The sequence below is a fragment of the Balaenoptera ricei genome, chromosome 20 (genome assembly GCF_028023285.1).
Source record: "Balaenoptera ricei isolate mBalRic1 chromosome 20, mBalRic1.hap2, whole genome shotgun sequence".
Taxonomy (NCBI): domain Eukaryota; kingdom Metazoa; phylum Chordata; class Mammalia; order Artiodactyla; family Balaenopteridae; genus Balaenoptera; species Balaenoptera ricei.
In genome coordinates this window covers 41,364,060-41,391,978 of record NC_082658.1, presented here as the reverse complement: position 1 = coordinate 41,391,978, position 27,919 = coordinate 41,364,060, and the positions used below count along the sequence as shown (strand labels likewise).

The 27,919-nt window shown below is 35.7% G+C and overlaps 1 protein-coding gene across 2 annotated transcripts in view; it reads right to left on the bottom strand.

Moving 5' to 3' along the window:
• The window catches only part of USP32 (ubiquitin specific peptidase 32), a 196,527-nt gene that overhangs the window by 29,134 nt on the left and 139,474 nt on the right, over positions 1 to 27,919 (bottom strand). Inside the window, exons 12-20 of one of the 2 annotated variants that reach the window (XM_059907602.1) lie at positions 17,564 to 17,666; positions 13,820 to 14,015; positions 11,798 to 11,973; positions 11,012 to 11,152; positions 6,165 to 6,324; positions 2,875 to 3,029; positions 1,603 to 1,684; positions 729 to 803; positions 112 to 250 (exon numbers count right to left, since the gene is read on the bottom strand). In XM_059907602.1, the coding sequence (XP_059763585.1) occupies positions 112 to 250; positions 729 to 803; positions 1,603 to 1,684; positions 2,875 to 3,029; positions 6,165 to 6,324; positions 11,012 to 11,152; positions 11,798 to 11,973; positions 13,820 to 14,015; positions 17,564 to 17,666 (1,227 nt within the window). The remainder of the gene's footprint in view (positions 1 to 111; positions 251 to 728; positions 804 to 1,602; positions 1,685 to 2,874; positions 3,030 to 6,164; positions 6,325 to 11,011; positions 11,153 to 11,797; positions 11,974 to 13,819; positions 14,016 to 17,563; positions 17,667 to 27,919) is intronic. The other variant, XM_059907603.1, reaches the window with a different exon arrangement.

Sequence of the window (27,919 nt, the reverse complement as noted above, 5' to 3'; positions counted from 1 at the left end):
AAATAAGATTAAGACTTTCCTCCCCCAGGGTGAAGAAAGAGGAGATTTAGGTAATATTGCGTTCATAGCAAAGTTATAAAAGTTAAGAGCCAATGACTCAAGGAAGATTACCTGTTGAGTTCATACAGATGTCTCCCTGAGATAAAATACTGTGTCAGTGGCTGTGTGTTACTAACACACTGGATGCTTGAGTTCATGAAGCATGTGTTTCCCAGGTTACTCAGACCTGTGGCCCCCTTTTCTGTCGGAACTGGAACAAACAACACGAGAATGGAAGCCTAGCTGTAGCAAGATGTCATGACCAAACAGTTATTTGTATTCAATGCAATGATTTTTATAACTCTTCTAATCAATTAAATGGAGCTAATATTTCTCTATTGGGTCTTGCAATGCTAAGTAGAGGTTTTTTCATGGAGCATCATCAGCAATCATGATAATCTACACTCATTTGTAATCTAGAAGCAGCAGTGATTCTCTTTAATTGCTATGATCGTTTTTTAGAGTTCAAACAATTCTCTCCTAGAATTATGTCTTTCAAAATGTATAAATTATTTAATTGCATGGTTAGAAAGAAATTTGATGCTTCAGGAAAAAGAAAAATAAGAGGGGGTCTAATCGCTTTTGAGCTAGAAAGCTACAAGTTGTTAAGACTTCAATAGTTGAGAGAAGGAAAAATAAAAGAATAATTTTAAGATAGTTTGTTTAAAAATAATACACTGTAGACTTACCCTTGTGTCTATCTATTTTACTACTGTTAGCTATAAAGGACATTTCTTCAGGCCAACTCATATCTTTGTTGCGAACTGGAAAAACAGAGACAGCAATGTGTTAATTTCTTATCTATTCAAATCACACCCACTAAATTGCTTCTGTTAAAAAAAAAAGTTCTTATTTCTAAATCAGAAACTGAAAAAAAAAATCAAGTTAATTTTAGTAATTGCCTCTGAAACCATTCCAATTCTTTACACCGGAGACTTTACTGGTTAGAATTAATTAGTAAACTAATCCCTCAATTACATACCTGAAGTAAAATTATACTCAACCATCTATAGAAGGAATTAAAGTTCTTAAACTTAATACATTGGAACTATTACAATGCTTTCTTAAATTGTGACAACTGCCAGAGTAATCTATTCATTTTAATACAGAGGCAGCTAGGAATGTTTCATGAATCTTGATGAGAAAAGACACACTAAGTTTTCAATGATGTGTGCATGCCAGTGTGTAAGTCTATGCTTATGTTGGTGAATGACTAGTGTTGACTAATGAAAAGCCTGCACCACTAACTATGCAAGAAAGTCTCCTGACAAAGAGGCAGCTTGAAAATTTTAAGGAGCTATAAACTTATAACTGAATTCACTTGTTTTTACCCACCGCTTCCACCCTTGCCAGCCAATGAATGTAGACATGTTTTTCTCTTAAAGCAATACAAATAGTATTACATTACAGTAGGATTACATAAGGGTTTAATGGGTTTTCTTTACTATATAGAATATAGTGATAAAATACCAGTTGGAAAAACTATAAAATGGATTATCAGTAATTAAATCTTTAAATTCTTCCCCTAAAAATCTAATACAAATGCATGCTTCCATCTTGTACCTTCAATTACCAAGTGCTGCTCATCCTGGATTTTCAAATATTCCAATCTATGATCCTCATCATCCAGAAGAGTGAGGTAATTCTGTATATGGAGGAGGAAATGTTTTGTTAATTTAATTACTAAACTTGAAACAAATATGGAAATAAAAATGAATGACAATTAAAAACATCCTTGTAGTTACATAACTCGTGACAGATATTTAGCGTATTATAGTTATTCAGAAATGCTCATAATTTTGGTGGCAAAATGAGGGAAAGACAATGTATACTTTGTAAACACATACTTTATGTCTCTAAAAAAGTTATATAGGATTTGGGGGAGACCAGAAAAGACTCATCACACATCAAACCAAAATTCATTGAGATTTAGATTTTCTGAACAGCTTATAGAAAAGAAGTTTTTTTTAGTATCTAGTATGAAATTCAGTAAATGTGCTTGTGGTCAAGATGGAACTTGATTATTTACTAGGAACTGAAAATGTAAAACCAAATGTCATGCAATAGAATTATACATTTTTGTTGATGCTCACCCTGTCTAAAGCACTCAGAAAATTAATTCCTTTAATTCTTACAACTATCCTAAGGGAAATACTATTATTTTCCCCATTTACTCATGAGAAAACTGTGACAGAGAGTCAAGGGACTTGCCCTTGGTTATTCAACTAACAGGTGTGAGGGCCAAGATTTAATCCGTGGCAGTGTGGCTCCAGCACCTCTGCTCTTAACTTATTAAACTATTGGTCACCTCTCAATGGTGACCAAAGGAGGATGTAAGAAAGAAGGAACTAGGGAATAAAGAACTGGTTAAAACTACTTATGATCCAATTTCAGAGTATTAATGGAAATATATTGCATGTGTTAGGAAGAATATATAAGCAATTAACAGCACTGCCTCTGAGGAGAATGGAAGATAGGGGTCAGAGGATGGAAAGAAAGAATTTTCACTACATACTTTTGTATTGTTTGAATTTTTTTAACATGTATATAAGTTACTTTAAGACAAATCAAAAATAAACTATTTGTTAAAAAATGATATTTGCCGTTACTTTATAATAATAACCTTCACAAGATGGTACTATCCATGACTGTTATTATGGGTTTCAGATGACAAATATCTACATGTATGCATCCAGTAATTTAAAAGTTGAAGTTTCCACTGTGATTCCAAGACATGGCTTTCAGAACAATTAGTGCAGATAAAAAAACCCATACTTATGAAACATGGATTTAACACTTAATCAGGACTTTCCTTGACTCCGACATGTCTCTTACCTCACTGTTGTATAGCCACAGGCGCATATCTTCCTCTTTGATGCGCAGCCTCTGAGATAGATATTCGTGAATTTCCTTGATGGTCTGCATTCGACTAAAACAGCCTGTATAGGCTAAGACCCGCTTTAATGGTGCATTCGGAGAAGGTACATTTCCTATGGTCATAGTAGTCACAGTAAGGAAAAACGCAGATGTAAAAAAAGAAAAAAGCACCCCTCTCAGCAACGGGGACCATACTATTTTTGGACATGATGAGAAATGAGAGTTACAGATTTAATAATTTTATAAATTAAGACACTTTAAGAGAAAGCTTTAAAATGAAGATAGGAGAACTAAGTGTCTTAGGGTAAGCCTTAACTTTGAAAGGAAGAACAACAAAATTAGAGGCCCAAATAATTGGCAGTATCTGGATCCCAAGAGTGGCAAATATCAATGGGCATCCGTATCTAGGCTGCCCTCAGCTGGGTCACACTCAATAGCAAAATCAAAACTCAGTGTAAGAATGGGGAAGATAAAATGGGACTGGATTTGAATTCCACAGATAGATAATTGGATTTACCTGATCTACTTTCTTAAAATAAACTGTCTTTGAGTTACTAATCACATCACTCTCATTAAGTAGCCCAATTACCTGGCACACTGGTACAATTACACAAGAATTGTTACTTGTACTTAGAATTCTAAGTAGGCATAGATGTTACTTGGCCAAACAAAGCTTTAAAGTGAAGCCAAGAAATTTCCCATGACAAAAAAATTGCCCTATTGAAAGGTAGTAAGGGGGGAATCATATGGCCTGCCCACCCGAAAAGAGGAAAGCAGACATGACCTTGAATTCTTGAAGGGCTCAAGGTGGAAACAAAAAGAGGCAATAAGAGGAAAGAGTGAAGACTGAAGGAAGAATATATCAAGTCTAACCACATACTTCAAAAGAAAAGGGTGATAAAATGACAAGAGATTATGGAAATCAAAAACAGGTTGCTAAAACAACCTGCTAAACCCTAGGTAACCACTCAGACAAAAATCTAGACAAAAGCTGTAGCTTAAAATGGTCATCTCTGCCTATGGGAGGTTATGGTTTACTGAGCAACCCAAAACTAAAATACACTTAACATATCAATATAATCCATGAAGGGTACAATTATACACTCCAGATAGTTTTCCATCCATTCAATGGTGACTTAGCTTTTTTCCTCCCCTTAAATGTGCTTTGAGTCTTTACCTACTAAACAGAGGAGAAAAGTACTGGCATCATCCACTTTTTCAGAACTTCCAAGAATTAACTCACCTAAAATAAGCTGAAAAATCATCTAACAATGACTTCTTGTTTGTTGAAAAGGCTACAATTAAGTCATTGTAACTGTGGCAAGGTTTGTATACCTGTCATTCCAAAAGGAATAAAAGAGCCTAGTAAACAGCTGTGATAAATTGAGTAATGAGAAAGATGAAAACTACGTTATGGAGAACAAACCCAACTATGATCAATTTTTAAACATCTAGCAAAGCAAATCATTTACTATCAGCAAGCAAAGGATAACCCCTAGAAGAAAACAAAAGAGCAAATTTCTCCAAAAACACATCAGAGGATTAGTTATAAGATTACAGCAAGAAAGCATATTTTTATAAACTTCAAAATGATTAATGATTGATTTCACAACTAATTAGTACGAAATAAAATTTCAAATTAAGAACAAATTTGGAGCGTAATAACTACCCAGTTCTAGGATTCAGAAGCATTTGCAAGTGTAGTGTCCAAGTCAATTTCTATTGTCCTTAAGCCACATAAGAAATTTATTTGAATTCTAGACAGTTTTTGTAGCATAGCTCATTAAGCAGGCAGCCACTTATTATACATAATTTCGTGCTTTTGAATAGCACCAACAAATCTAGTGGAATTTACAGAAGCAGCAAAAATCTAGGATCAGCACAAGAGTTACAAAGAATACTTACTAAAAGCGCAACAACACATCTTGCCTCTCATGTTATCTTTCAAAGAGAATTGAAAAAGATATGTACTAAGGGTGCCATGGAAGCAAGGCAAATACTATTATTCAATGGAAAATTAAACCAAGAGTGTTTCAGAGAGATCCTTATTTCACTGTTCCTTGATTTTAATGTGTTCCAAGACAAAGTTTGGTTAGGCAGAGGCCACTGCTTTGCTATAATTCTTACCAAACAGCATGTGTAAGAATCTCCATATATTATCTGAATACAACCTTTAATGAAGACATAAAACTACTCTATTACATTTCAAAGGAGGGATGATACTTTACAGGGTTGGTCTGGGTTCAAAGGTAGTTCTTTCATATTAAGTTATATTAATTATAACAACATTCTGGCATTGTTAACACAGTCTGGGACTTTGTGTAAATGGATGAACTCATTATTTTTGCTGAAGAAGAACTATTTCAAATATTTGCAAGGCAAAAGCATTGAGCAAGTCTGGCCCATCAATAAAATTTAACCTCATAGATCAGCTTGGTGCTTTGTGACCACCTAGAGGGGTGGGATAGGGAGGGTGGGAGTGAGACACAAGAGGGAGGAGATACGGGGATATGTATATGTATAGCTGATTCACTTGGTTATAAAGCAGAAACTAACACACCATTGTAAAGCAATTATACTCCAATAAAGATGTTAGAAAAATAAAATAAAATAAAATTTAACCTCATAGAGAAATCAAAAGGGAACTTTTTGCATGTATTACATTAAAACGAGAACTTATTTATATGTCATTTTGATAGGCTTGATGTTTTTGAAAGAAAATGTGTCAATTTCATTTTCAAAAATGTATCTTTTCCTTTGTATTATCGGTCTGTTATAAAGGTTCCTTGGACCTAGTATGAGAAATGTATCATGTTTTGTTAAAAAAAACCAAAAACCAAAAAACAAACAAAAAAAGATGATATTGCCAAAGAAATTACTGCTTAGAAATTTGAGTGGAGTTGAAAAGACCAGTCATTGACTGGCAGACTCTAATTTAGGTCAAGCACATAATTTACAATGTCTTGTTCTCAAAGAAACAAAGTAAATAAAATTTACTTCTACGTATTATCTTTGTATGTTTACAAGCCAAAAAAGGGAACAACACTTCTCAGTTTGCTGCTGAGATTTTGCCTCTACCCCATCTAGTTCTTGCGCATGACCGTAGATCTAAGCCCCACAAGTGATTTACTGATTCTGTATGAAAACAGATGAAAATGTGTATTAGTACAGTGGCACCAGACTATGAGCAAATTGGTTTTTATTTTTTTAAGGAAATGCGTGGTATTCTTGCTGCATTCTTAAGTTACCTCTTGGTAAATGCTGAGGAAACATTCTCAGGCTCATCATACCCATATTCACCCAGATGTTAGACTGCTGTGTCCGAGTGGCAGGCTGCTGTCTCAGGAAGAGAAGATAGCGAGGAAATAATTCCAGCTCTGGGATTTCTGTCTTGCTATTCTTGATTACCTATTGTTTTAAAAGACATAAAGTGATCACTATAAAAGAAACAAAACTTGCCATTTTTTACCTAATTTCTTAGGTTTATTTTTAAACTAAAATGTTCAATAGGTTCACTGCCTATGGTTCAGTTAGATTATAGAAATTCACAGGTTTAAATTACATGGGTTTAAAGACCCTCAGCCTCCTGCACCTAAATCCATTTTCCAGGATTAGGATTCATGGTGGGTATTTTCTCCCTTTTCATTTAAAAGCAAGTAACATCAAAATTAAGGGGAAAAAAATCTTAAATATTATCTACAATTCTAGCACTCTCACACCATAACTCTTTTCACTTTTACATATTTCATACATATAAATGATGGTATTTTAAAGGACAAATTCTTAGGAATGGAGTTAGTATAAAAGTACAGAAGTATTCATGTCATTAACTACATAAGTCATAGTGCCACCCAAAATGTAGCATTATTCCCGGAAATGTATGAGTGTATTACTTTCACAAAAACTTATCACTGGACATCATTTAAAGATACCTCATTTCTGGGCTTCCCTGGTGGTGCAGTGGTTAAGAACCCTCCTGCCAATGAAGGGGACACAGGTTCGATCCCTGGTCCAGGAAGATCCCATATGCCATGGAGCAACTAGGCCCGTGTGCCACAACTACTGAGCCTGCAAGCCACAACTACTGAACCCACGTGCCACAACTACCAAAGCCCACGCGCCTAGAGCCCGTGCTCCGCAACAAGAGAAGCCACCGCAATGAGAAGCCCGTGCACTGCAACAAAGAGTAGCCCCTGCTCGCCACAACCAGAGAAAGCCCGTGCACAGCAACGAAGACCCAACACAACCAAAAATAAATAATAAATAAAATTAAAAAACAAACAAACCCCATTTCTTTAATACATATAAAGAATATTATAAATTTGCTTAAAATTTTATTTCTTGTATTTGTAGTGAGAACAAAAATGTTTCCACGTAAAAATTTACTATCTATGTGTTTTGTGTAACTGGACTGTTTATATATTTTTTGTCTATGATTAAAACAACTAAATTGGATGTACAAAACTGGAAGTCACACGGTTGAAACAGGATTTTTCAGTAATCCCTCTAATAACTTGCTTGCTAGCCCCAAAACACAGGAAAACATATTACCAAAGTAGTGCTTTAAGAGTTTTAAGAGTAGCACCTTATCAATTCAGCATTCCAAAAGGATAGCAGGGTCAACACTCAAACTCTTTAAAACATAAAATCTTACAGAATCTTTAATAGCCTCAAGTGATTGGGCTTTGTTTCATTTCCTTTTGCCTTAGTAACCAATATATTCTGCAACAGGGCATTTTTTAATATCAAGAGGGGGCAGTAAAGAGCCAGATAAAAACAATGCTACAAACCAAACCTTTAGGACTCTTTCTTAAAAGTATTCTACATGTTCTGATATGCTACAGTATGGTACTAGGAAAGCTCCACTTGGGAGCTTTTTCAACTCCTATTTAAAGCAGTAAAAGGAGCTCTCCCTGACACTGGAGGAAAACAAAGTCTGTCCACTTCTAGAGAGTCACTGATAGCTGTGAAGCCAACAGTAAAATTCTCTTATGATTTCAGTTTAACTGTGATTTTGGGAAAGATCAATAATTCTGCACCTATAGTCGTCAGGCTACATAAAAAAACATACTTTTGGCAGAATCTGAAATGACAAAGAAGTAATTTTTATAATCTGTAGCTTGCTTTCCAAGATAAGTGATTTTGTGAGCAAACTACAGACTAACAAATTCTTATATATACATGCACAATCATACATAAATACATATTTATTTACATTTTAATTATTCTTGTATATGAACTTATTAACTTCAACCACAACCGGCAAACAATAGATGCAATTCCATTTACAGGAATTTACCTTAAAGAGATCATCACACATGTTTAGAAAGAGACTATTCACCAGAAAATTGTTTTTTTTTTTTTTGGTCGTGTGGTGCGGCACACAGGATCTTAGTTCCCCGACCAGGGATCGAACCTGTGCCCCCTGCATTGGGAGCACAGAGCCTCAACCACTGGACTGCCAGGAAAGTCCCAGAAAATTGCTTTAAACAACTAAAATCTAGAGGCAAACTAAAAGTCCATCAGTGGTGATTGGTTAATAAATTGTGATTTATGTACATATGTGTGTGTATGTAATAAATTAAGGAACACTATGCAATTATTAAAAATAATGGTATAGATCTAAATTTATTAACCTAGAAAGATATCAATAGCATCTATCTTAGACTGAAAATAGCAGATCACAAGACATCAAGTATAATATGGTTCAATTTCATTAAATTATCTATACATATTTATATATGTATATGAATAGGCACAGAGGAATGTTTGGAAAGATGAACACCAAAATGTTAATAGTAATTATCTCTTAAGTAGTAGGATATGGTAGATATGGTATGCTTTTTATTTTCTTCTTTATTTTTTCTATATTGCTTAATTTGTTATCATTGAGCTTGTACATGTGCAAATTAAATAAAGCTATTTTTTAAAAATGGTATGATTTATGTAAATATGAAGATGAAAGTATTTATTTTTAACCTTGCTGTGGCAAATATATTTAGCATTCTTTAACTTGAAACACCATATTCTAAATGTTTTTACAGCAATTTTTCCTGAAATCAGGTAAATTTATCATATTTAGAGGTAAAAAAATATTATCAAGCCAGCAACCGAAGCTTTCATGTAGTAAAATTACTGCTTATTTAAACTAATATTTATCTGACATCAATGTTAAAAAACATGACCTTTTGTGAGGTTCCAAAAAAACTTGTTTAATAATTATAATGATGATGGTGATGATAGTAGCAACAGGCAAAATTTATTGACCATTTACTATAAATCAGGTGCTGTGCTAATCATATGTATTATTTACTTATCAAAACAACTCTAATGAGGTAGATATTATTGTTATCACCATTTTACAGATGAGGAAACTAAGGTTTAGAGATTAGAACACTGGTAATCTGAATCCAGGCAGACTCCAAAACATCAAACTCACTCTATCTATCTATCTATCTATCTATCTGCCTACCTACCTACCTACCTACCTACCTACCTATCCATCCAACATAATTATCACAATGATTCTCCTACAGATATAGAATATTAGATCCGTCTCTGCCAATGCAGGGGACACGGGTTCAATTCCTGGTCCAGGAAGATCCCATACGCCTCGGAGCAACCAACCCTGTGTGCCACAACTATTGAGCCTGTGCTCTAGAGCCCACGAGCTACAACTACTGGGCCCACGCCCTGCAACTACTGAAGCCCACGTGCCTAGAGCCTGTGCTCCACAACAAGAGAAGCCACCACAATGAGAAGTCCGCGCACCACAAAGAAGAGTAGCTCCTGCTTGCCGCAACTAAAGAAAGCCTGCATGCAGCAACAAAGACCCAACGCAGCCATAAATAAACAAACAAATAAATAAATAAATTTATTTAAAGAAAAAAAAGAAGAATATTAGAGCAGGAAAGTTCCACCAGAAATTAAGTGATTAACTCAAGGACTATCCCACCCCCCCAATAAATAAAGAATATAATATGTATGTAAGTGTATCTATGTATATTCATATTTATATGTATCTACCTAGGAGTTCTGTTGACAAATACAGTAGAAACCTTTTGGAGCCAACAAACACAAACCCTAAATTCCTGATTGTGATTTAAACATAATTTTTAATAAACATAATTATTAATAACTCAAAATCATTATCAAAATTATAGACTATGGATATATAGCAGACTTTTACTCTTTTTGGACGTGATCTAACTTACTATATCTTATCCATGTAAAACCTTCCTGGTATAAAAATGTTCTAGCTTGGACATTATACAGGGAGAGTGTTTCTTGATACAGTAAAAGAATCTTCTTATAAAGTATTTTACTGCGTCAATAATGTGAAGAGTATTCAGGTCAGTGAGTACTGCTGTTTACTGTATAAGCAGAACAAATGATGTTGAATAGTTAACTCACTAATATTTTGATATTACACACTCCAAGCTCTTTAAATTACTTTAGAGCATTTTACTTATGCTCTAAATGACTCATTCTAGTAATGGCAACAATCAGAATTCACTAGCTTTGAATTCTTTTTATCATACGTTGTGATCTTTTATATGTCCCTCTTTCAAAAAGACAAACCACAAAAATCCACCAACAGCTACAAGATGAATCCAATCCCTAAGTGGATGCCTGTGTGGTTAATGGGAGTAACAGTTTTAGAAGTAACCTCTGTACCACTTCCTCTACGTTCACTGAACTTTTTGGCACTGGCTCTCAGACTTCTGCTCCAGTCTGAGTTCTGCATTATCTTAAGGGCTATGTTTATGTGGATGACTTATTTAACAGACTAGCCTCATAATTCCTTGACTCTATTTAGTCCAGTGACTATTTCCTCCACTCCATATAAGTCACCCACTCCCAAAGGAACATCATTATATGGTTGGTACTTAATGTAGTGCTCAATAAATGTATGAGTAAATGAATGAATGAATATGAAAGAACCTAAAATTCATTCAGCTAATTTGAACAGGTACTGAATACTCTGCTACCATGGGTAAGAACTAATTTGTGGATAGTGAGGTTCACATAAAAAATTAATAGAAGACCCCATCTATAATTGCTCCTTATATAAGGCAATATTGGCTATACTTACAGGTCTAGGTAGGGCCAGGTTTGCTCCATACCAATGATAAAGTGCTCTCCATACAGGTTCTGGAACCATTTCATAATCTCTTCCATGAATCAGCTGTGGGGTTCGTTTTAATCGTCCTCCTTCTAGTGTTAATGATGTAGCCTTAGAAAGAATAGAATGTAAATGTTAATTTTTTTTTTTTTTTTTTGGCTGCACCTCGCAGCTTTCGTGATCTTAGTTCCCAGACCAGGGATGGAACCCGGGCCTACGGCAGTGAAAGTGTGCAGTCCTAACCACTGGACTGCCAGGGAATTCCCCCAAATTTTGACTTTTAAAATTGCAGTCTCTTGTGTTTTAACAAAACCTAGATACAGGAGAATAAACACATGTCACTAACTCAGTTACATGTCACTAGAAAAAAATGAATTTTCTAAAAGATTTTTATTTTGAACTTTCAAAATAAACTAAGAAATGAAACTCAAGGCAAATCATTTGAAAAAAGTCACTGGAACATTTGGAAATAATAAAAGTTTTCACAGACTTCTTTCCAACAGTAAAAAATATTATTTTGAAAAAAAAAATTCACATACACGTGAAACTACATTTTTACAGTAGCTGTCCTAAGTAAGGAAAACATTTCTAAGGATCACTAAACTGCTTCTACGCAAGTACTAAGTCATAAAATATTCTCACAGAAATATTTCCATCTACAACAGGTTAATCAAATGAATCACAGACATTTTCTATGTGCTAAAATCTATAGAATGAAATTTATTAGCAACTTGAAAGAGATGTCAAATTACTTACCTTTACTGGTTCTTGAGTTACTAGTGGCTGGTTATCAATAGCCCCTGGTTTCTGAGGATTGAGGTGCAACAAAATATTCCCACTGGTTCCTAGTAAACACTGGTTGTTATTGTCAGAAGTGTTATGTTGTCGAGCAAAGCACATATCTGCCCCTGGTGTGGCAGAATACAGAAAGCCTGTAAGGAAAAAGAAGATGGAATCTCTTTATTTTATTATACATAAATAGGCTTGAATATACAAACTCAATGTCCATGTATTAGGTTAATGCTATTATTCTGTGGTCAGGTCAGTACAGGGTTAGACTCTGATTAATTCTGTAGAAGATAGGAAATAGAGAGGTATTCCTTTCTGGACAATACCTAGTATAACACTAGGTAGAATAAAAGCTTTGAAAATTGTTACCAAATGAATGTTTGGCCAGACTCCTAGAATATCTAATAATTCACAAGAATTATATATCCTCTTCCTTTCCTCTGATAGGAAAGGAAGAAATACAGTCAAGTAGCTGGGCTCTCACGTATCTTCCCTTAATTCTTCCTTCCACTTGCAAAGGTTCTTGGTAGATAATGGTGATAACAAGTCTCTAAACCAAAGGGAAGGAGCTAAAACAAGAACCCCAACAGGAGAGTGCTGGGAGGGAAGAAACTGTTGCTTAATAAATCTATTTGAAAGGAAGGCATGAATGTTAAAATAGAAAAATACACACAGGAAAATGACTGGTGATAACTTAGAGTTGTGAACCCCAGTGGTATCTTAAGGTATTTCAACTCTCAACCACATGTTAATCTCAGGTAAACCTTCTAGCCATCAATTACTTTGAACCTTCTATCTGTGGTATGGCTCAGCATGTGTATAGCACAGATTATACAGAGTGAGCACATATCAAAAAGGATCTTAGGGAGGGTCAAGAAACAATCTTAGTGTGAAAGCTGATCAGAGAGAGCACTTCCAGGACTGCTAAGTGATCTCTGTAACGTCAGATGCGGAAAAAGAAGCAGTAGATTCTACAGAGTTTTGTAGAGAAAATGCTAACTCTGTCCAATTTGCCTTCTCCCTCCACAGAAAAGGAGAAAAAAATCTCAAAGATGAAACAACAACAGAATAAGGTTGAGAGTCCTGCTACTGTATCAGCAGAATGATAGGGATCAACTAAATTCATTTGGGCCAAAATACACCAAAGCATCTTCCCCATAAGTGCAGAACCACTAAGTTTGTTTTTTGTTTTTTTTAAAAATTATTTATTTATTTACTTATTTATGGCTGTGTTGGGTCTTCGTTTCTGTGCGAGGGCTTTCTCTAGTTGCGGCGGGCGGGGGCCACTCCTCATTGCGGTGCGCGGGCCTCTCACTGTTGTGGCCTCTCGTTGCGGAGCACAGGCTCCAGACGTGCAGGCTCAGTAATTGTGGCTCACGGGCCTACTTGCTCCGCAGCATGTGGGATCTTCCCAGACTAGGGCTCGAACCCGTGTCCCCTGCATTGGCAGGCGGATTCTCAACTACTGCGCCACCAGGGAAGCCCAAACCACTAAGTTTTATGTAGGTATCAACAACGGAAGGGGATTATGGGGAACGTTATGAAGTCTTTCTAAATATTTTAACAAAATAACCCCCAAATTCCATCCTGAAATGTCTGTAGAATCTGATATGAGGGTGCATTTAATCCAATGAATGTATGCTTAGGTTAGAGAGAGTTCTGGAGATAAAAATTTAGGTTTTCTTACGTCTTCTCAAATCTAAATTTATTGACAAAATGATTTAATAACAATATGGAAAGATTGACTTAATCAATGAAAACTGTGAAAATATTTTCAAATTGAGAGATTAATGAAGTAGAATATAGAAGAGTTCCTCTTTGTAAAGCTACTAATACATTCAAGAATCTAGTAATTGACCATTTCATTCGAAACTTATTTCTGTGAATGGAAACCTGACGCCCCATATCCTACCAAGCACACTCTCTGACAAAGTGTACCCCTTTAAGAAATGACCCTGCCTAAACCTCTTGGAAAACAAACTAGCTTACCACTGCCAGCAGTTTCCGAGGCTTCAGATGCAGTAGAAATGTTGTCTGAAAATTTCTCTTCTGTGGTGTTCACATAACTGGGGCTGCCTCCTCCGATTCTATCTTCACTCTGCTCTATAGGATGTACTGTTGTTCCAAATAAATATTTTCCTCCATTCAGAACAGATGACGGCTCAATTACAACAGGGCTGGTATCCTAAAAATCATGAAGTCAGAAATTAAGAGGTAAAATTTAATAATCTGCCAATTATGCAGCCTTCAAAAATGAATCCGCAAATTGTCTATTGTTTCTAATCTTCCTGTGGTTGGCTACAGCCACTTAAAAACATTTTGATGTATAACTAAATTTTAATTTCTTCAAAGGGGAATAGTGTATATAAATAAAATTGGTAAGGCAGAATGGGAACAGACTGCAAGGGATTCTGTGCCACATAAAATAATTTAGACTTTATTTTGTTGAAAGTTGGAAATCATGGAAAGCTTTTATTGACACTAAAAAATTAAATCATATTTATTCTTTTTACTATTAAAGATTACATTGTTATTATAGAAAATATGGAAAAATATGAAGAAAATAAATATCACAAGTACTCAGATGCCATCATTTATTTTTTGTGACTGAAAACATATACATATATGTAAAAACTAAATGTGGAGAATACAGTTAGAATTAAGGGCAGGACACTGACTTCCCAGCTATGTGACCTTTTACAATAAGTAAACTTATAAGCCTCAGCTCCTTCATGGGTAAAAACTAGGATAATATTAGTATTAATATCTACCTCAGAGTTTTATGCCTGGCATTTAGTAAATGTGAACTATCATTCTGGTTGTTGTTAGATATCACATTTTAAATACAGCATATTGCTAGTTTTTCTTTCCCTTAACATTATATTGACAGGATTTTTCTGTGAGAGGCTTTTAAATAGGGGAATAGCATAACCCAATTTTTGCTTTAAAAATAACTCTAGTGTGCAGAAAGGATTTGAGGCAGAAACTGAAAATTGAGACACAAGTTAGAAGACTTCTATAATAATTCAGGCAAGATTTGATGAGGCACTAAACCATAAAAAGCCAGATCCATAAGTAAGGAGATAGAGAGAAGAGCATGGATCTAGGAGATTAAAAAAAACTTGACAACTAATTGTGTATGAAAGAGGGGCACAGATAATTCCAAGGTCGGACATGAGGTGCTGGCTTAGATGACTGGATGGGAGTTGGCACCTTCATAAGATAAGGTGTATTGGTGACTGGAATCGTTTTGGGAATGACCTTATTTTGGGATATTCTGGTTTGAGATATGTGGACATTTGAGTCTAGTGCTCAGGACAGAGAAAGAGACTAGATATAAAAATGTGGGGCTCGGGGCTTCCCTGGTGGTGCAGTGGTTAAGAATCTGCCTGCTAATGCAGGGGACACGGGTTCGATCCCTGGTCTGGGAAGATCCCACATGCCACGGAGCAACTAGGCCCGTGAGCCACAACTACTGAGCCTGCGCGTCTGGAACCTGTGCTCCGCAACAAGAGAGACCACGATAGTGAGAGGCCCACGCACAGCGATGAAGAGTGGCCCCCGCTTGCCGCAACTAGAGAAAGCCCTCGCACAGAAACGAAGACCCAACACAGCCAAAAATAAATAAATTTATTAAAAAAAAAAAAATGTGGGGCTCAACAGACTTCCGGAAGGACAAGAAAATGGTGTATATAGAATAAGGAGAGTACAATATTTACAGGATAGGTAGCAGAAGAATCTGGGAAGGACACTGAGTCTGAAAGACCAGAGAAAAATCAGGAGATGCAGAATACCAGAAGCAGAGGCCGCTAGCATAGAACTATTCTCTACTAAGTTTACTTGTGGAAAAAAAACAAAAAAAAAAAGAGAGAGAGAGCTAAGACTTGAGAAGCTGGAGGGAAGGTGCTATGAGAATGTATATCTGTGAGTGTTTTAAAAAGATCAGGATATTTTTAAGTGAGAGGGTAAAGAGAAAGACTAAAGGGGCTAACCAGTAGAACAAGATCCCATAGGCATCTGAGAATGATAGACAGTAGCATGGGTAAAGGATCTCAAGCGGCATTCAATAAATAATGACATGAATTTTAGTAGATGAAACTGATCAATGGATGTGGGTCTTGAAGGCACAGCTTATAAAGTAACTAATTGAAACCCAAGAAAAACATCAAATTTAAAAGACAAACTCCAAGTCACAGAATAGCAACAGCATAATGGATGCTTTAGATTCTTTTAATGAAATTACAGCATCCCTAATTTTAGCCAAAACAAGGAGACACTGTGTCAATATTTTATTAGATTTTTTCCCCTCTTTGATCTGTATGGCAGGTGAATACTATCAATTTGTAAATCCTTCAGAAGCCAGCTCTGAAGAAATTCCAGTGCCTTTAATCAAAAGAGTGGCAATAAGAATGAGAATGAAACCTAGACTTCTTTCTACATACCAATTAACTTTATTGGACTAAAAAATTTTAAATAGCCTTATTGTTAAAACTTCAAATAGTTCAGAAGCACATAGATTCACATTCTTTATTACAGATCCAAGTGTTAGCATCTTCTATTAATTATTAACTTTCTTAAAATATGGGAAAGGTACCGGATTATTTTGGGTATTAAATAACCCTAGTTCACAGTGAAAAAATTATTCCCTATTCAATTCTCTTTCAATCCTCTGATTACTTCAAGGACAGGGTCTCAGTTTGGTACTAATGTGTTAATCTAATGCTTGATCTGCTAATCTAATACTTGACAATTTCTCTTTTTGACAGAGAACAGGTCTCAGTTATCAGTCTTCAAAAGGCAACACTACTTGGCTAGACTTTAATAATATATTTCATTTTCATTGATTTTATTTTGATCCTCTATTTCTGGAATGTGACGCTGATTTTCTATTTAAGATAGTGATATAAAGTTTCCTTTTAAAATAAAATATATTTACATAAAAATGATAAAGTTATTTATATAAACATACTAAGAAAATAACAGTATGGGAACTATATGGTAAAAAAATGGTGACCATAGTACACAAATGATTAAAAACTGGGAGTCTACATTAAGTATGGATTTGGGGTCATCAATATTTTAAATTCAACTACCCACCAAAGAAGTCAAAATTGTATATGGACAATGGAACAATAGAATCACACTGACCTATGGCCTGTGAAGTAGGTCTGAGTAGTTAGTTTATATTAATATGTTTGGACTTCAGTTTGTAGACTTCATAACAATTTATTAAAGATAATACTGATCTTCTCACAGCTTTTCTGATATTGAGTCCATACCAACAAAATGTATTCCATTTAAATTAGATTTCAAAAGAGAATTTTCAGTAAACAAAAATGACTTATTTAAATTAATTCAAACTTTTTCTTCAACTATGCTTTCTGATTTATCTGGTCTGGAGTGGAGCATAGGCATTTCTTTCTTTTTTTTTTTTTTAAGCTTTCTATGTGATTTTGCTATGCAGCCACTGCCCAAGTGAAGATTATAGTCTCCTACTTTTGTTTTCATAATGTGCTCCAAATGCTGAGTATAGTAACTGATTTCTTAATGAATCTATTACTTGCTCTGGAACTTGCTTTTTAGAAAAGCAAGTTGGTAGCATCATATAGGTATTCATTTCTTTCCCCTTCAAATCTTTAGGTTGGAGCATTTTATTACTGGCCACTAGTCACACAAAGTCTGATGGAGTTAATAATCCTATGAAAAATGTAGATATACAGGAATCTTACTCACATATTTGACATATTCTTTCCACTGCTGCCACCACTGCATGGAGATGATAAACCAATTGTGTCCGGGTTGCAGACCATACCTGCTCTCTCGTTCTAACCATCCTCTGTACATACAAAAGAAATTCAGTACAAAAAATGGTGTATAAAACATATGACCATGCACCTACAAATTATCATCAGAAATTTTTCAAAGGAAAAACATGAAACAGATATACTTGGGAGATGGCCACATTTTAAATTAGTGAAACATTGATAAGCCAATTTCTGGAGTCATAACACCACTATTAAGCCTCCAACTGATGTTTCAAATACAGCTTAACTAAGGAATAATTTAATAACATACTAGTTACCTGACTTAAGTAAAGAACTCAATGATTTTGGTAAACTTACAGTCACATGCAACCATCACGACAATCCAATTTTAGAACATTTCAGATACCCCCAAAAGATACTTTATGCCTATCTTTAGTCATTTTTTAGTCAAATTACTGCCCTCAGCCACAAGACACCACTAGTCTATTTTCTATTTCTTATAAATTTCCTTTTTATGAACATTTTGCAATTTTTAAATGGACAAGGAACTTAAATAAATGGAATGTTATCACATGGTCTTTTATATCTGGCCTCTTTTACTTAGCATGTTTTAGAGGTTCATCTATGTTGAAGTAGATATCACTAGTTTGTGCTTTTTTATTACTGAATAATATTCCATAGGTATATTATTATATATATACATATATACACCATATTTTGTTTATCTATCTAACACCTGATAATTTGAAACTGGCCAACTGTTTTCCAAAGTGGCTGCACCATTTAACATCCCCATCAGTTATTGTCTGTCTTTTCTATCACAAATGTCCTAATGGGTGTGAAGTGGTGTCACATTGTGATTTTATTTTTAAGATTAATTTATTATTTATTTATTTTTATTGGAGTATAATTGCTTTACAATGTGTTAGTTTCTGCTGTACAATGAGGTGAATCAGCTATATGTATATCTATATCCCCTCCCTCTTGGACCTCCCTCCCATGCCCCCATCCCACCCATCTAGGTCATCACAGAGCACCAAGCTGAGTTCCCTGTGCTATACAGCAAGTTCCCACTAGCTATCTATTTTACACATGGTAGTGTATTTACGTCAAACCTAATCTCCCAGTTGGTCCCACCCTCCCCTTCCCCTGCTGTGTCCACATGTCCATTCTCTATGTCTATGTCTCTATTCCTGCCCTGCAAATAGGTTCATCTACCATTTTTCTAGATTCCACATATATACATGAATATACGATATTTGTTTTTCTCTTTCTGGCTTACTTCACTCTGTATGACAGACTCTAGGTCCACCCACATCTCTACAAATGACCCAATTTCATCCCTTTTTCTGGCTGAGTAATATTCCATTGCATATATGTACCACAACTTCTTTATCCATTCATCTGTCATTGGACATTTAGGTTGTTTCCATGTCCTGGCTATTGTAAACAGTGCTACAATGAACACTGGGGTACATGTGTCCTTTTGAATTATGGTTTTCTCAGGGTATATGCCCAGTAGTGGGATTGCTGGGTCATATGGTAGCTCTATTTTTAGTTTTTTAAGGGACCTCCATACTGTTCTCCATAGTGGCTGAATCAGTTTACATTCCCACCAACAGTGCAAGAAGGTTCCCTTTTTTCCACACCCTCTCCAGCATTTATTGTTTGTAGATTTTTTGATGATGGCCATTCTGACCAATGTGAGGTGATACCTCACTGTAGTTTTGATTTGCATTTCTCTAATAATTAGTGATGTTGAGAATCTTTTCATGTGCCTCTTGGTCATCTGTATGTCTTCTTTGGTGAAATGTCTATTTAGGTCTTCTGCTCATTTTTTAATAGGGTTGTTTGTTTTTTGATATTGAGCTCCATGAGCTGTTTGTATATTTTGGAGATTAATCCATTGTTTATTGCTTCATTTGCAAATACTTTCTCCCATTCTGAGGGTTGTCTTTTCGTCTTGTTTATGGTTTCCTTTATTTATTTTTGGCTGCATCAGGTCTTAGTTATGGCACGTGGGATCTTTGTTGCAGTGCTCGGGCTTCTCTCTAGTTGTGGCCTGTGGGTTTTCTCTTCTCTAGTTGTGGCATGCAGGCTCCAAGGTGCGTGGGCTCTGTAGTTGTGGTGAGTGGGCTCTGTAATTGTGGCGTGTGGGCTTAGTTGCCCCATGGCATGTGGGATGTTGGTTCCCTGACCAGGGATCAAACCCATGTCCTCTGCATTGTAAGGTGGATTCTTTACCACTGGACCACCAGGGAAGTCCCCGCACTGTGATTTTTAAAACACTATTCTTATTGAGGAGAAATTCATATAACATAAGATGGTTGTTGCACATTTTAAATGTACTAAATGCCACTGAATTGTATACTTTACAATCGTTTTTTTTTTTAACATCTTTATTGGAGTATAATTGCTTTACAATGGTGTGTTAGTTTCTACTGTATAACAAAGTGAATCAGCTATACATATACATTTATCCCCATTTCTCCTCCCTCTTGCGTCTCCCTCCCACCCTCCCTATCCCACCCCTCTAGGTGGGCACAAAGCACGGAGCTGATCTCTCTGTGACATTTGGCTGCTTCCTACTAGCTATCTATTTTACATTTGGTAGTGTACATATGTCCATGCCACTCTCTCACTTCGTCCCAGCTTACCCTACTCCCTCCCCATGTCCTCAAGTCCATTCTCTACGTTTGCATCTTTATTCCTGTCCTGCCCCTAGGTTCTTCAGAACCATTTTTTTTTTTTTTTTAGATTCCATATATGTTAGCATATGGTATTTGTTTTTCTCTTTCTGACTTACTTCACTCTGTATGACAGTCTCTAGGTCCATCCACCTCACTACAAATAACTCAATTTCATTTCTTTTTATGGCTGAGTAATATTCCATTGTATATATGTGCCACATCTTCTTTATCCATTCATCTGTCAGTGGACACTTAGGTTGCTTCCACGTCCTGGCTATTGTAAATAGTGCTGCAATGAACATTGTGGTACATGACTCTTTTTGAAATATGGTTTTCTCAGGGTATATGCCCAGTAGTGGGATTGCTAGGTCATATGGTAGTTCTATTTTTAGTTTTTTAAGGAATCTCCATACTGTTCTCCATAGCAGCTGTATCAATTTACATTCCCACCAACAGTGCTACAATTGTTAATTTTATGCTATGTGAACTTCTCCAAAACATTTTCATACATCCCAACTAAGCAGTTATTTTCTATTACTCCCTTCCCCCAGCCCTTGACAATCACCAATCTGCTTTCTGTACCAATAGATTTACCTATTCTGGATATTTCATATAAATCAGGAGGCCCCAACACCCAGGCCGTGGACCAGTATTGGTCTGTGGCCTGTTAGGAACCGGCCGCACAGCAGGAGGTGAGTGGCGGGTAAGCAAGCAATGCTTCATCTGCCGCTCCCCATCGCTCCCCATTGCTCGCATTACCGTCTGAACCATCACTCACATTACTGCCTGAACCATTTCTCCCTCACCCCACACCCCCGAGTCTGTGGAAAAATTGTCTTCCACGAAACCAGCCCCTGGTGCCAAAAAGGTTGGGGACCACTGATATAAATGGAATCATATAATATGTGACCTATTGTGTCTGGCTTCTTCATTTGTGAGGTTCATCCATGATGTAGCATGTATCAGTACATCACTCCTTTTTATGGCTAATATTTCATGGCATAGATATACATTTTGTTTATTCATTCATCTACTGGTTGATATTTGGGCTGTTTCCACCTTATGGCTATTGTGAATAGTGCTGATATAAACATTTGGGTACAAGTATTTGAGTGTCTATTTTCAATTGTTTTAAATATATACCTAGAAGTGGAATTGCTGGATTATGTGGTAATTCCATGTTGAAGAAGTACCAACTTGTTTTCTAAAGCAGCTACACCATTCTACAATTCTACCAGTGGTGCAATGAGGATCCCAAATTCTCCACATCATCACAAAATTTATTTTCCATTTTAAAAATTAAAAATATCCTAGTAGGTGCAAAGTGGAATTTCATGTGGTTTTGAATTGCAAAATTTCCTTAATGACTCATGTTTTTGAGCACCTTTTCAACTGCTGGATAACCACTTGTATATCATCTCTGAAGAAATGTGTATTCAAGTCCCTTGCCCATTTTAAAATTGAGTTATCTTTTGGTTGGTGAGCTGTAGGAGTTCTTTATATATTCTACTTACTTGACCCTTGTCAGATCTATGATTTACAAATATTATGTCTCATTCTGTAGGCTTTCTTTTCACTTTCTTGACAATGCCCTTGATGAAAAGTTTTTAAATTTTGATGAAGCCAAATTTATCCATTTTTTTCTTTGGTTGCTTATGCTTTGGGGGTCATGTATAAGAATTAATTTCAAAATCCAAATCATTCTTGAAGAAATATTTTTGCAGGATATAGAATTCTTGTTTTTTGTTTTTTCTTTCAGCACTTTAAATCTTATTGAGGATCCATTGTATGTGATAAGTAGCTTCCCTCTTGCTGCTTTCAAAATTCTGTCCCTGGCTTCTGACAACTTGATGATAATGTGTCTTGATGTGGATCTCTTAGAGTTTAACCCTGCTGTTCAATGAGCTTTTTGAATGTTTAGGTTCTTGTCTTTTATCAAATTTGGTAAGTTTTTTCTTCAAATATTCTGTCACTTCCTCTCTCTCCTCTCCTTCTGGGGTTTCCATCATGTGAATGCTTGCTGCTATTTCACAAGTCTCCTAGGCTCTGTTCATCTTCCTTCATTCTTTTTCCTTTCTACCCCTCAGTCTGGGGTAGTTCAATTGAACTACCTTTAAATTTGCTGATTCTTTCTTCTATCTACTCAAATCTGGTGGTGAACCTCTCTACTGAATTTTTCATTTTGCTTATTGTGCTTTTCAGCTCCAGAATTTGTGCTTGGTTCCTTTTTATACTTTCTTTCTCTTTACTGATATTATCTGTTTGTCCATACATTATTCTCCTGGTTATTTTAACCTCTTTGTTCATGGTTTCCAGCAGCTTTCTGAACATATTTAAGATAGTTGATTAAAATCTTTGTCTACTAAGTCCAATGTCTGTGCTTCCTTAGATACAGTTTCTGTTAATTTCTTCTATGAATGGGCAATGGACTTTCTTGTTTTGCTGCATGGTTCATAATTTTTGTTGAAAACTAGACCTTTTGAAAATTATAATGTGGCAACTCTGGAAATCTGATCCTCCCCCTGCCTCTGCTGGTTTTTGTTGCTTGCTATAGTGTTTGTTCAGTGACATTCCTAAACTATTTTTTGTAAAGTCTGTTACGTGTGGTCTCTGAAGTCTCTCTTCACTTCACTCGTGTTCAGCTGGTGTTTTGACAGAGATTTCCTTGAATGGCAGGAGCGAGGGGAGAGGGAGAGAAAAGGAATAGTAGGGGGAAGAAAAAAAGGGAGGAGGAGAGGAAGAATAGGGAGGAGGGGATGGAGGAGGGCAGGGTGGGCAGAGGAAGAAGATGAGGAGGAAACAAAAACCACTCCTGTCTTTACAGAATAGCTCTGTGCTGGGGAATTCTTCAATGCTTATCCAGGCTCTTTACAGCTGCCTTAGCCTTCACTTTATACATGCCCTCAGTCTAGAGATTAGCCAGAGGTGAAAACATAGGGGTATTCTCAGGTCTATTCTGAGCATGCATCTTGCCACGAGTTCGTGCAAGGCTTTCTAAATTTGCTAGTATACACAAGTGTGCTTTCAAATGCCCTAATTTTCCAAGGAAACTCTCTCCAGCTTCTCCTCCTAGACTTTTGGCACTCTGTTGTACGGCTCAACTATAATCTTTTGCCCCAGGTCATTACGGTTTGTTCATTTGCTTTACAATATTTTTGAGGAATGCCCACTGCTTTTCCAGCCTGGTTAAATTCTCAGTTAGGCATACCAGAGATGAACTCCTTGTGTCAGTTCTTCAAATAAATCCAGACAGGTTAGAACAAACAAACACAAATCTTTGTGAACATGGTGTGCTCTGTTCCATGTGAAACCAAGCACAGGTGCCTAAACCAGGAACATGGGTTGCCATCTTCAAGACTGACAATGAACCAGATAAGGGCAAATATAAATGCCAGAGTTTTCCTATTGCTTTTCAGTTGGCCTTTTTTTTTTTTTTTAAGAGTTCTAACAAAGTTTGTTTTGACAGTTTTTCCTTTATTTTTCAATGTTTCTGTGGAGAGACAGGCTCTTGGAGCTACCTACTACACCAGTTTCACTGAGTCACTGCTGTCATTGTGCTTTTAATTTGCCTTCCCTGAAAATGCATGGGTGTACTAGCCATTCATTCATATATGTTTAGTGAAATGCCTATTCAAGTCTTTTGCATATTTTACTTGGATTTAAAAATTTCTAATGTTGTAACACTCACTTATATAACCTGGAAACAAGTCCTTTATCGAATAAATGATATGCAAATATTTTCTCCCAGTCTCTGTGTTAATGGTATCTCTTGAACCTTGAAAGTTTTTAATTTTGACTATGTCCAGTTTATCAAAACAAATTCATTTATGGATTGTGCTTTTGGTGTTATATCTAAGAAATCCTTGGCAACACCAAATCACAAAGACTTTCTATTTTTTTTCTCCAGAAGTGTTATAGTTTCAGTTTTTATGTTTAGGTCTATGGGATCCATTTGGACTACATTTTTTTTTGTATGGTATAGGTAAGGATCTAAATCTTTTCAAGGTGAATATCCAACTATTCCCACACAATTTGTTGAAAAGACAACCCTTTCTCCATTACATTTTGTTGGCAAATTTGTAGGAAATTAATTGACCAAATATATAAAGGTTTATTTCTAAACTGTCAGTTCAGTTTGATTGATCTCTGTGTCTGTCCACGTGCCAGTACCACACTACCTTGATTAATGCAGCCTTACAGTAAGTTTGAATTCAGGAAGTTCTCCAATTCTGTTCTTTTTTGAAGTTGTTTAGGCTAATCTGAGTTCTTTGTGTTTCTATATGAAAATTAGGAATAGCTTGTCAGTTTCTCCAAAAACCTAGGATTTTGATTGGTATGTTGAATCTATAAATCAGTTTGGGAGGATTATCTTGACAGTACTGAGTTTTCAAACACATGAACATGGAAAGTCTCTTCATTTACAAAGATTTTAATTTCTCTCAGCCTGGCTTTGTAGTTTTCAGTGCACAAGTCTCACACTTCTTTCGTTAAATTTGTTTCCTAGGATTTTATTTATTTTGATTCTATTGAGAAAGGAACTAGAGTCTTAATTTTAAGTTTACTTTCAAATTATTCAGTGTTAGTAAATAGCAATTCAATTGACTTTTTATATTGATTTTGTATCCTACAACCTTGTTGAACTAATTATTAATTCTAGATTAATAGATTTTCTGTGGATTCTTTAAGAGTTAGAATCTATGTCTGCAAATAGAAACAGTTTTACTTCTTCCTTTATAATCTGGATGACTTTTAAAAATTTATTTATTTAATCTTACCTGATTTCACTGGCTAGAACCTCTAATACAAAGTTGATAGACGTGGTAAGAGCAAGCATCCTTGCCTTTGTCCTGATCTTATGGGAAAAGTCTTCAGTGTTCCACCGTTAGATATATCAGTTGTAGGTTTTTCAAGAAATCTTTATCAGGTTAACAAATTTCCATTCCCCAAAGGTTTCTTTGAATGTGCATAGTTGTGTTCCAATAAAACTTTGTTTGTGTACCCTGAGATTAGAGTTTCATTTAATTGTAAAGTGTCCCAAATTATTAATCCCCTTTTGATGGTTTTCAAACATTTAAAAATGTAAAATAACATTTTTAGCTTGCAGGCTGTATAAAAATCAGGTAGCATTCCCAAGTTAGCCAAAGGGCCAGAGTATGAAAATCCATGGCCTAGAATACAGTCTGTCCTAGACTGTATTCCATGTGCACTTGAATATGTATTCTGCTGTTTGCTGGGTAGAGTGTTCTGTTACTGGGTGCATATGTATTTACAATTGTTATATCTTCCTGATGAATTGAAACTTTTATCATTATAAAATGTCTGTTTGTAGTAACATTTTTTTGCATAAAAGCCATTTTAATTCTAATATCAGTATAGCCACTCCAGCTCTCTTATGATTACTATCTGCATGGTTATATCTTTTTCATCCTTTTATTTTCAATCTATTTGTGTCTTTAAAACTCAAGTACAGATCATCCACAATTTATGATGGGGTTATGGCACGATAAACTCATCATAAGTTGAAAATATCTTAAGTTGAAAATGTGTTTAATACACAAAAGCTGCTGAACATCATAGATTGATTAGCTTAGGCTACCTTAAACGTGCTCAGAACACTTATATTAGCCTACAGTTGAGCAAAATCATCTAACACAAAACCCATTTTATAATACAGTGTTGAATATCTCATGCAATTTATTGAATATTATACTGGAAGTGAAAAACACAATGGTTGTATTAGTACAGAATGGTTGTAAGTGTATTGGTTGCTTACCCTTGTGATTAAGTGGCTGACTGGAAGCTGCAGCTCACTGCTGCTGCCCAGCATTACAAGAGAGTATCGTACCACATATCAGTAGCTCAGAAAAAGATCAAAATTCAAAATATGGTTTCTACTAAATGTGTTATTGCTTTTGAACCATGATAAAGTCAAAAAATCATAACTCAGGGACTGTCTGTAGTTGGATTTAAAAAGATTCAGTCTATCTTTAGCTTTTGATTAGAGTGTTTAATTCATTATTATTTAAGGTAATTATTGGTTTGGATTTATGCCTACTATTTAGTTATTTGTTTTCTATTTATTTCAAGTATTTTTATTTGTTCCTCTATTCCTCCTTTACTTCCTTTTTTGCATTAAATAGATATTTTCTAGTATATCACTTTCATTTTTTTTAAGAAACCATATTTTGGGATTATTTTCTTAGTGGCTGCTCTAGAGTTACAATATGGATCTTAACATATTCTACTTCAGATTAACTCTAAATTTTTGCAGTGATATATAGAAACCTTACTCAAATATAGCTCTGCCTCCTACTCTTTTTGTATTATTATTGTCACACATTCTCTATGTTACAAAAACACAATTTTTAAATCACTATCTCATTAATTTTAAATTAGTAAAAAGAAACAGAAAATATATATTTATACTGTCTTTTATTAACTATGTAATTATGTTTACTGGTGCTCTATATTTCTTTGTGTGGAGACAAATTACTGTCTGGTGTCACTTCCTTTCAGCCTGAAGAAGTTTCTTTAGCATTCATCTTAGGACATGTTTACCAGCAACAAATTCAGTATTTATATTTACCTTCATTTCTGAAAGATAGTTCTGCTGGATAAAGAATTCTGGATTGACAGTTTTTCCCCTTTCAGCATTTTAAATGCCATCCCACTGGCTACTGACCTCCATCTTTTAAGAACGTCAGCTGTTGACTGTATTGGGGTTGCCGTCTACAAAAGAAGTCATTCTTCTCTTCCTGCTTTTGAGATCTTCTCTTTGCCTATAGCTTTGAACAGTTTGACCATGTGTCTAGATATGAATCTCTTTATGTTTCACTTACTTGCAGTTCACTGGAATTCTTGAATTACTGATTTTCAACACATTTTGGAAGGTTCAGCCATTAATTTGTCAAATATTTTTCTCTGCTCTTTTCTCTCTCTCTCCTTTCCTTCTGGAACTTCCATTATGTTTATGTTGGTATACTTATTTCTGGCATTCCATATGTCCCTGAAGTGCTGTTCACTTTTATTTATTCTTTTGTTTCTGTCCTTCATATTGGAAAAATCTCTATTGGTCTATGTTATATTTGGCTGGTTATTTCTCTGTCGGTTCAAATCTGTTGTGAATTTTTGTTTCACTTACTGTACTTTTCAACTCTGGAATTTCTATTGGCTTCTCTTTTAAAATTTCTGTCTCTTTACTGATATTATGTATTTGAGCAGTCACTGTCATGATACTTTAATTCTTTAAACAAAGCTTACTTTAGTTCTTTTATTTATTTATTTATTTATTTATGGCTGTGTTGGGTCTTCGTTTCTGTGCGAGGGCTTTCTCTAGTTATGGCAAGCGGGGGCCACTCTTCATCGTGGTGCGCGGGCCTCTCACTATCGCGGCCTCTCTTGTTGCGGAGCACAGGCTCCAGACGCGTAGGCTCAGTAATTGTGGCTCACGGGCCCAGTTGCTCCGTGGAATGTGGGATCTTCCCAGACCAGGGCTCGAACCCGTGTGCCCTGCATTGGCAGGCAGATTCTCAACCACTGCGCCACCAGGGAAGCCCACTTTAGTTCTTTGAAAACACTTATATTCAAATACTGCTTTGAAGTCTGCGTATTAAGTCTAACATCAGTGGCCACCT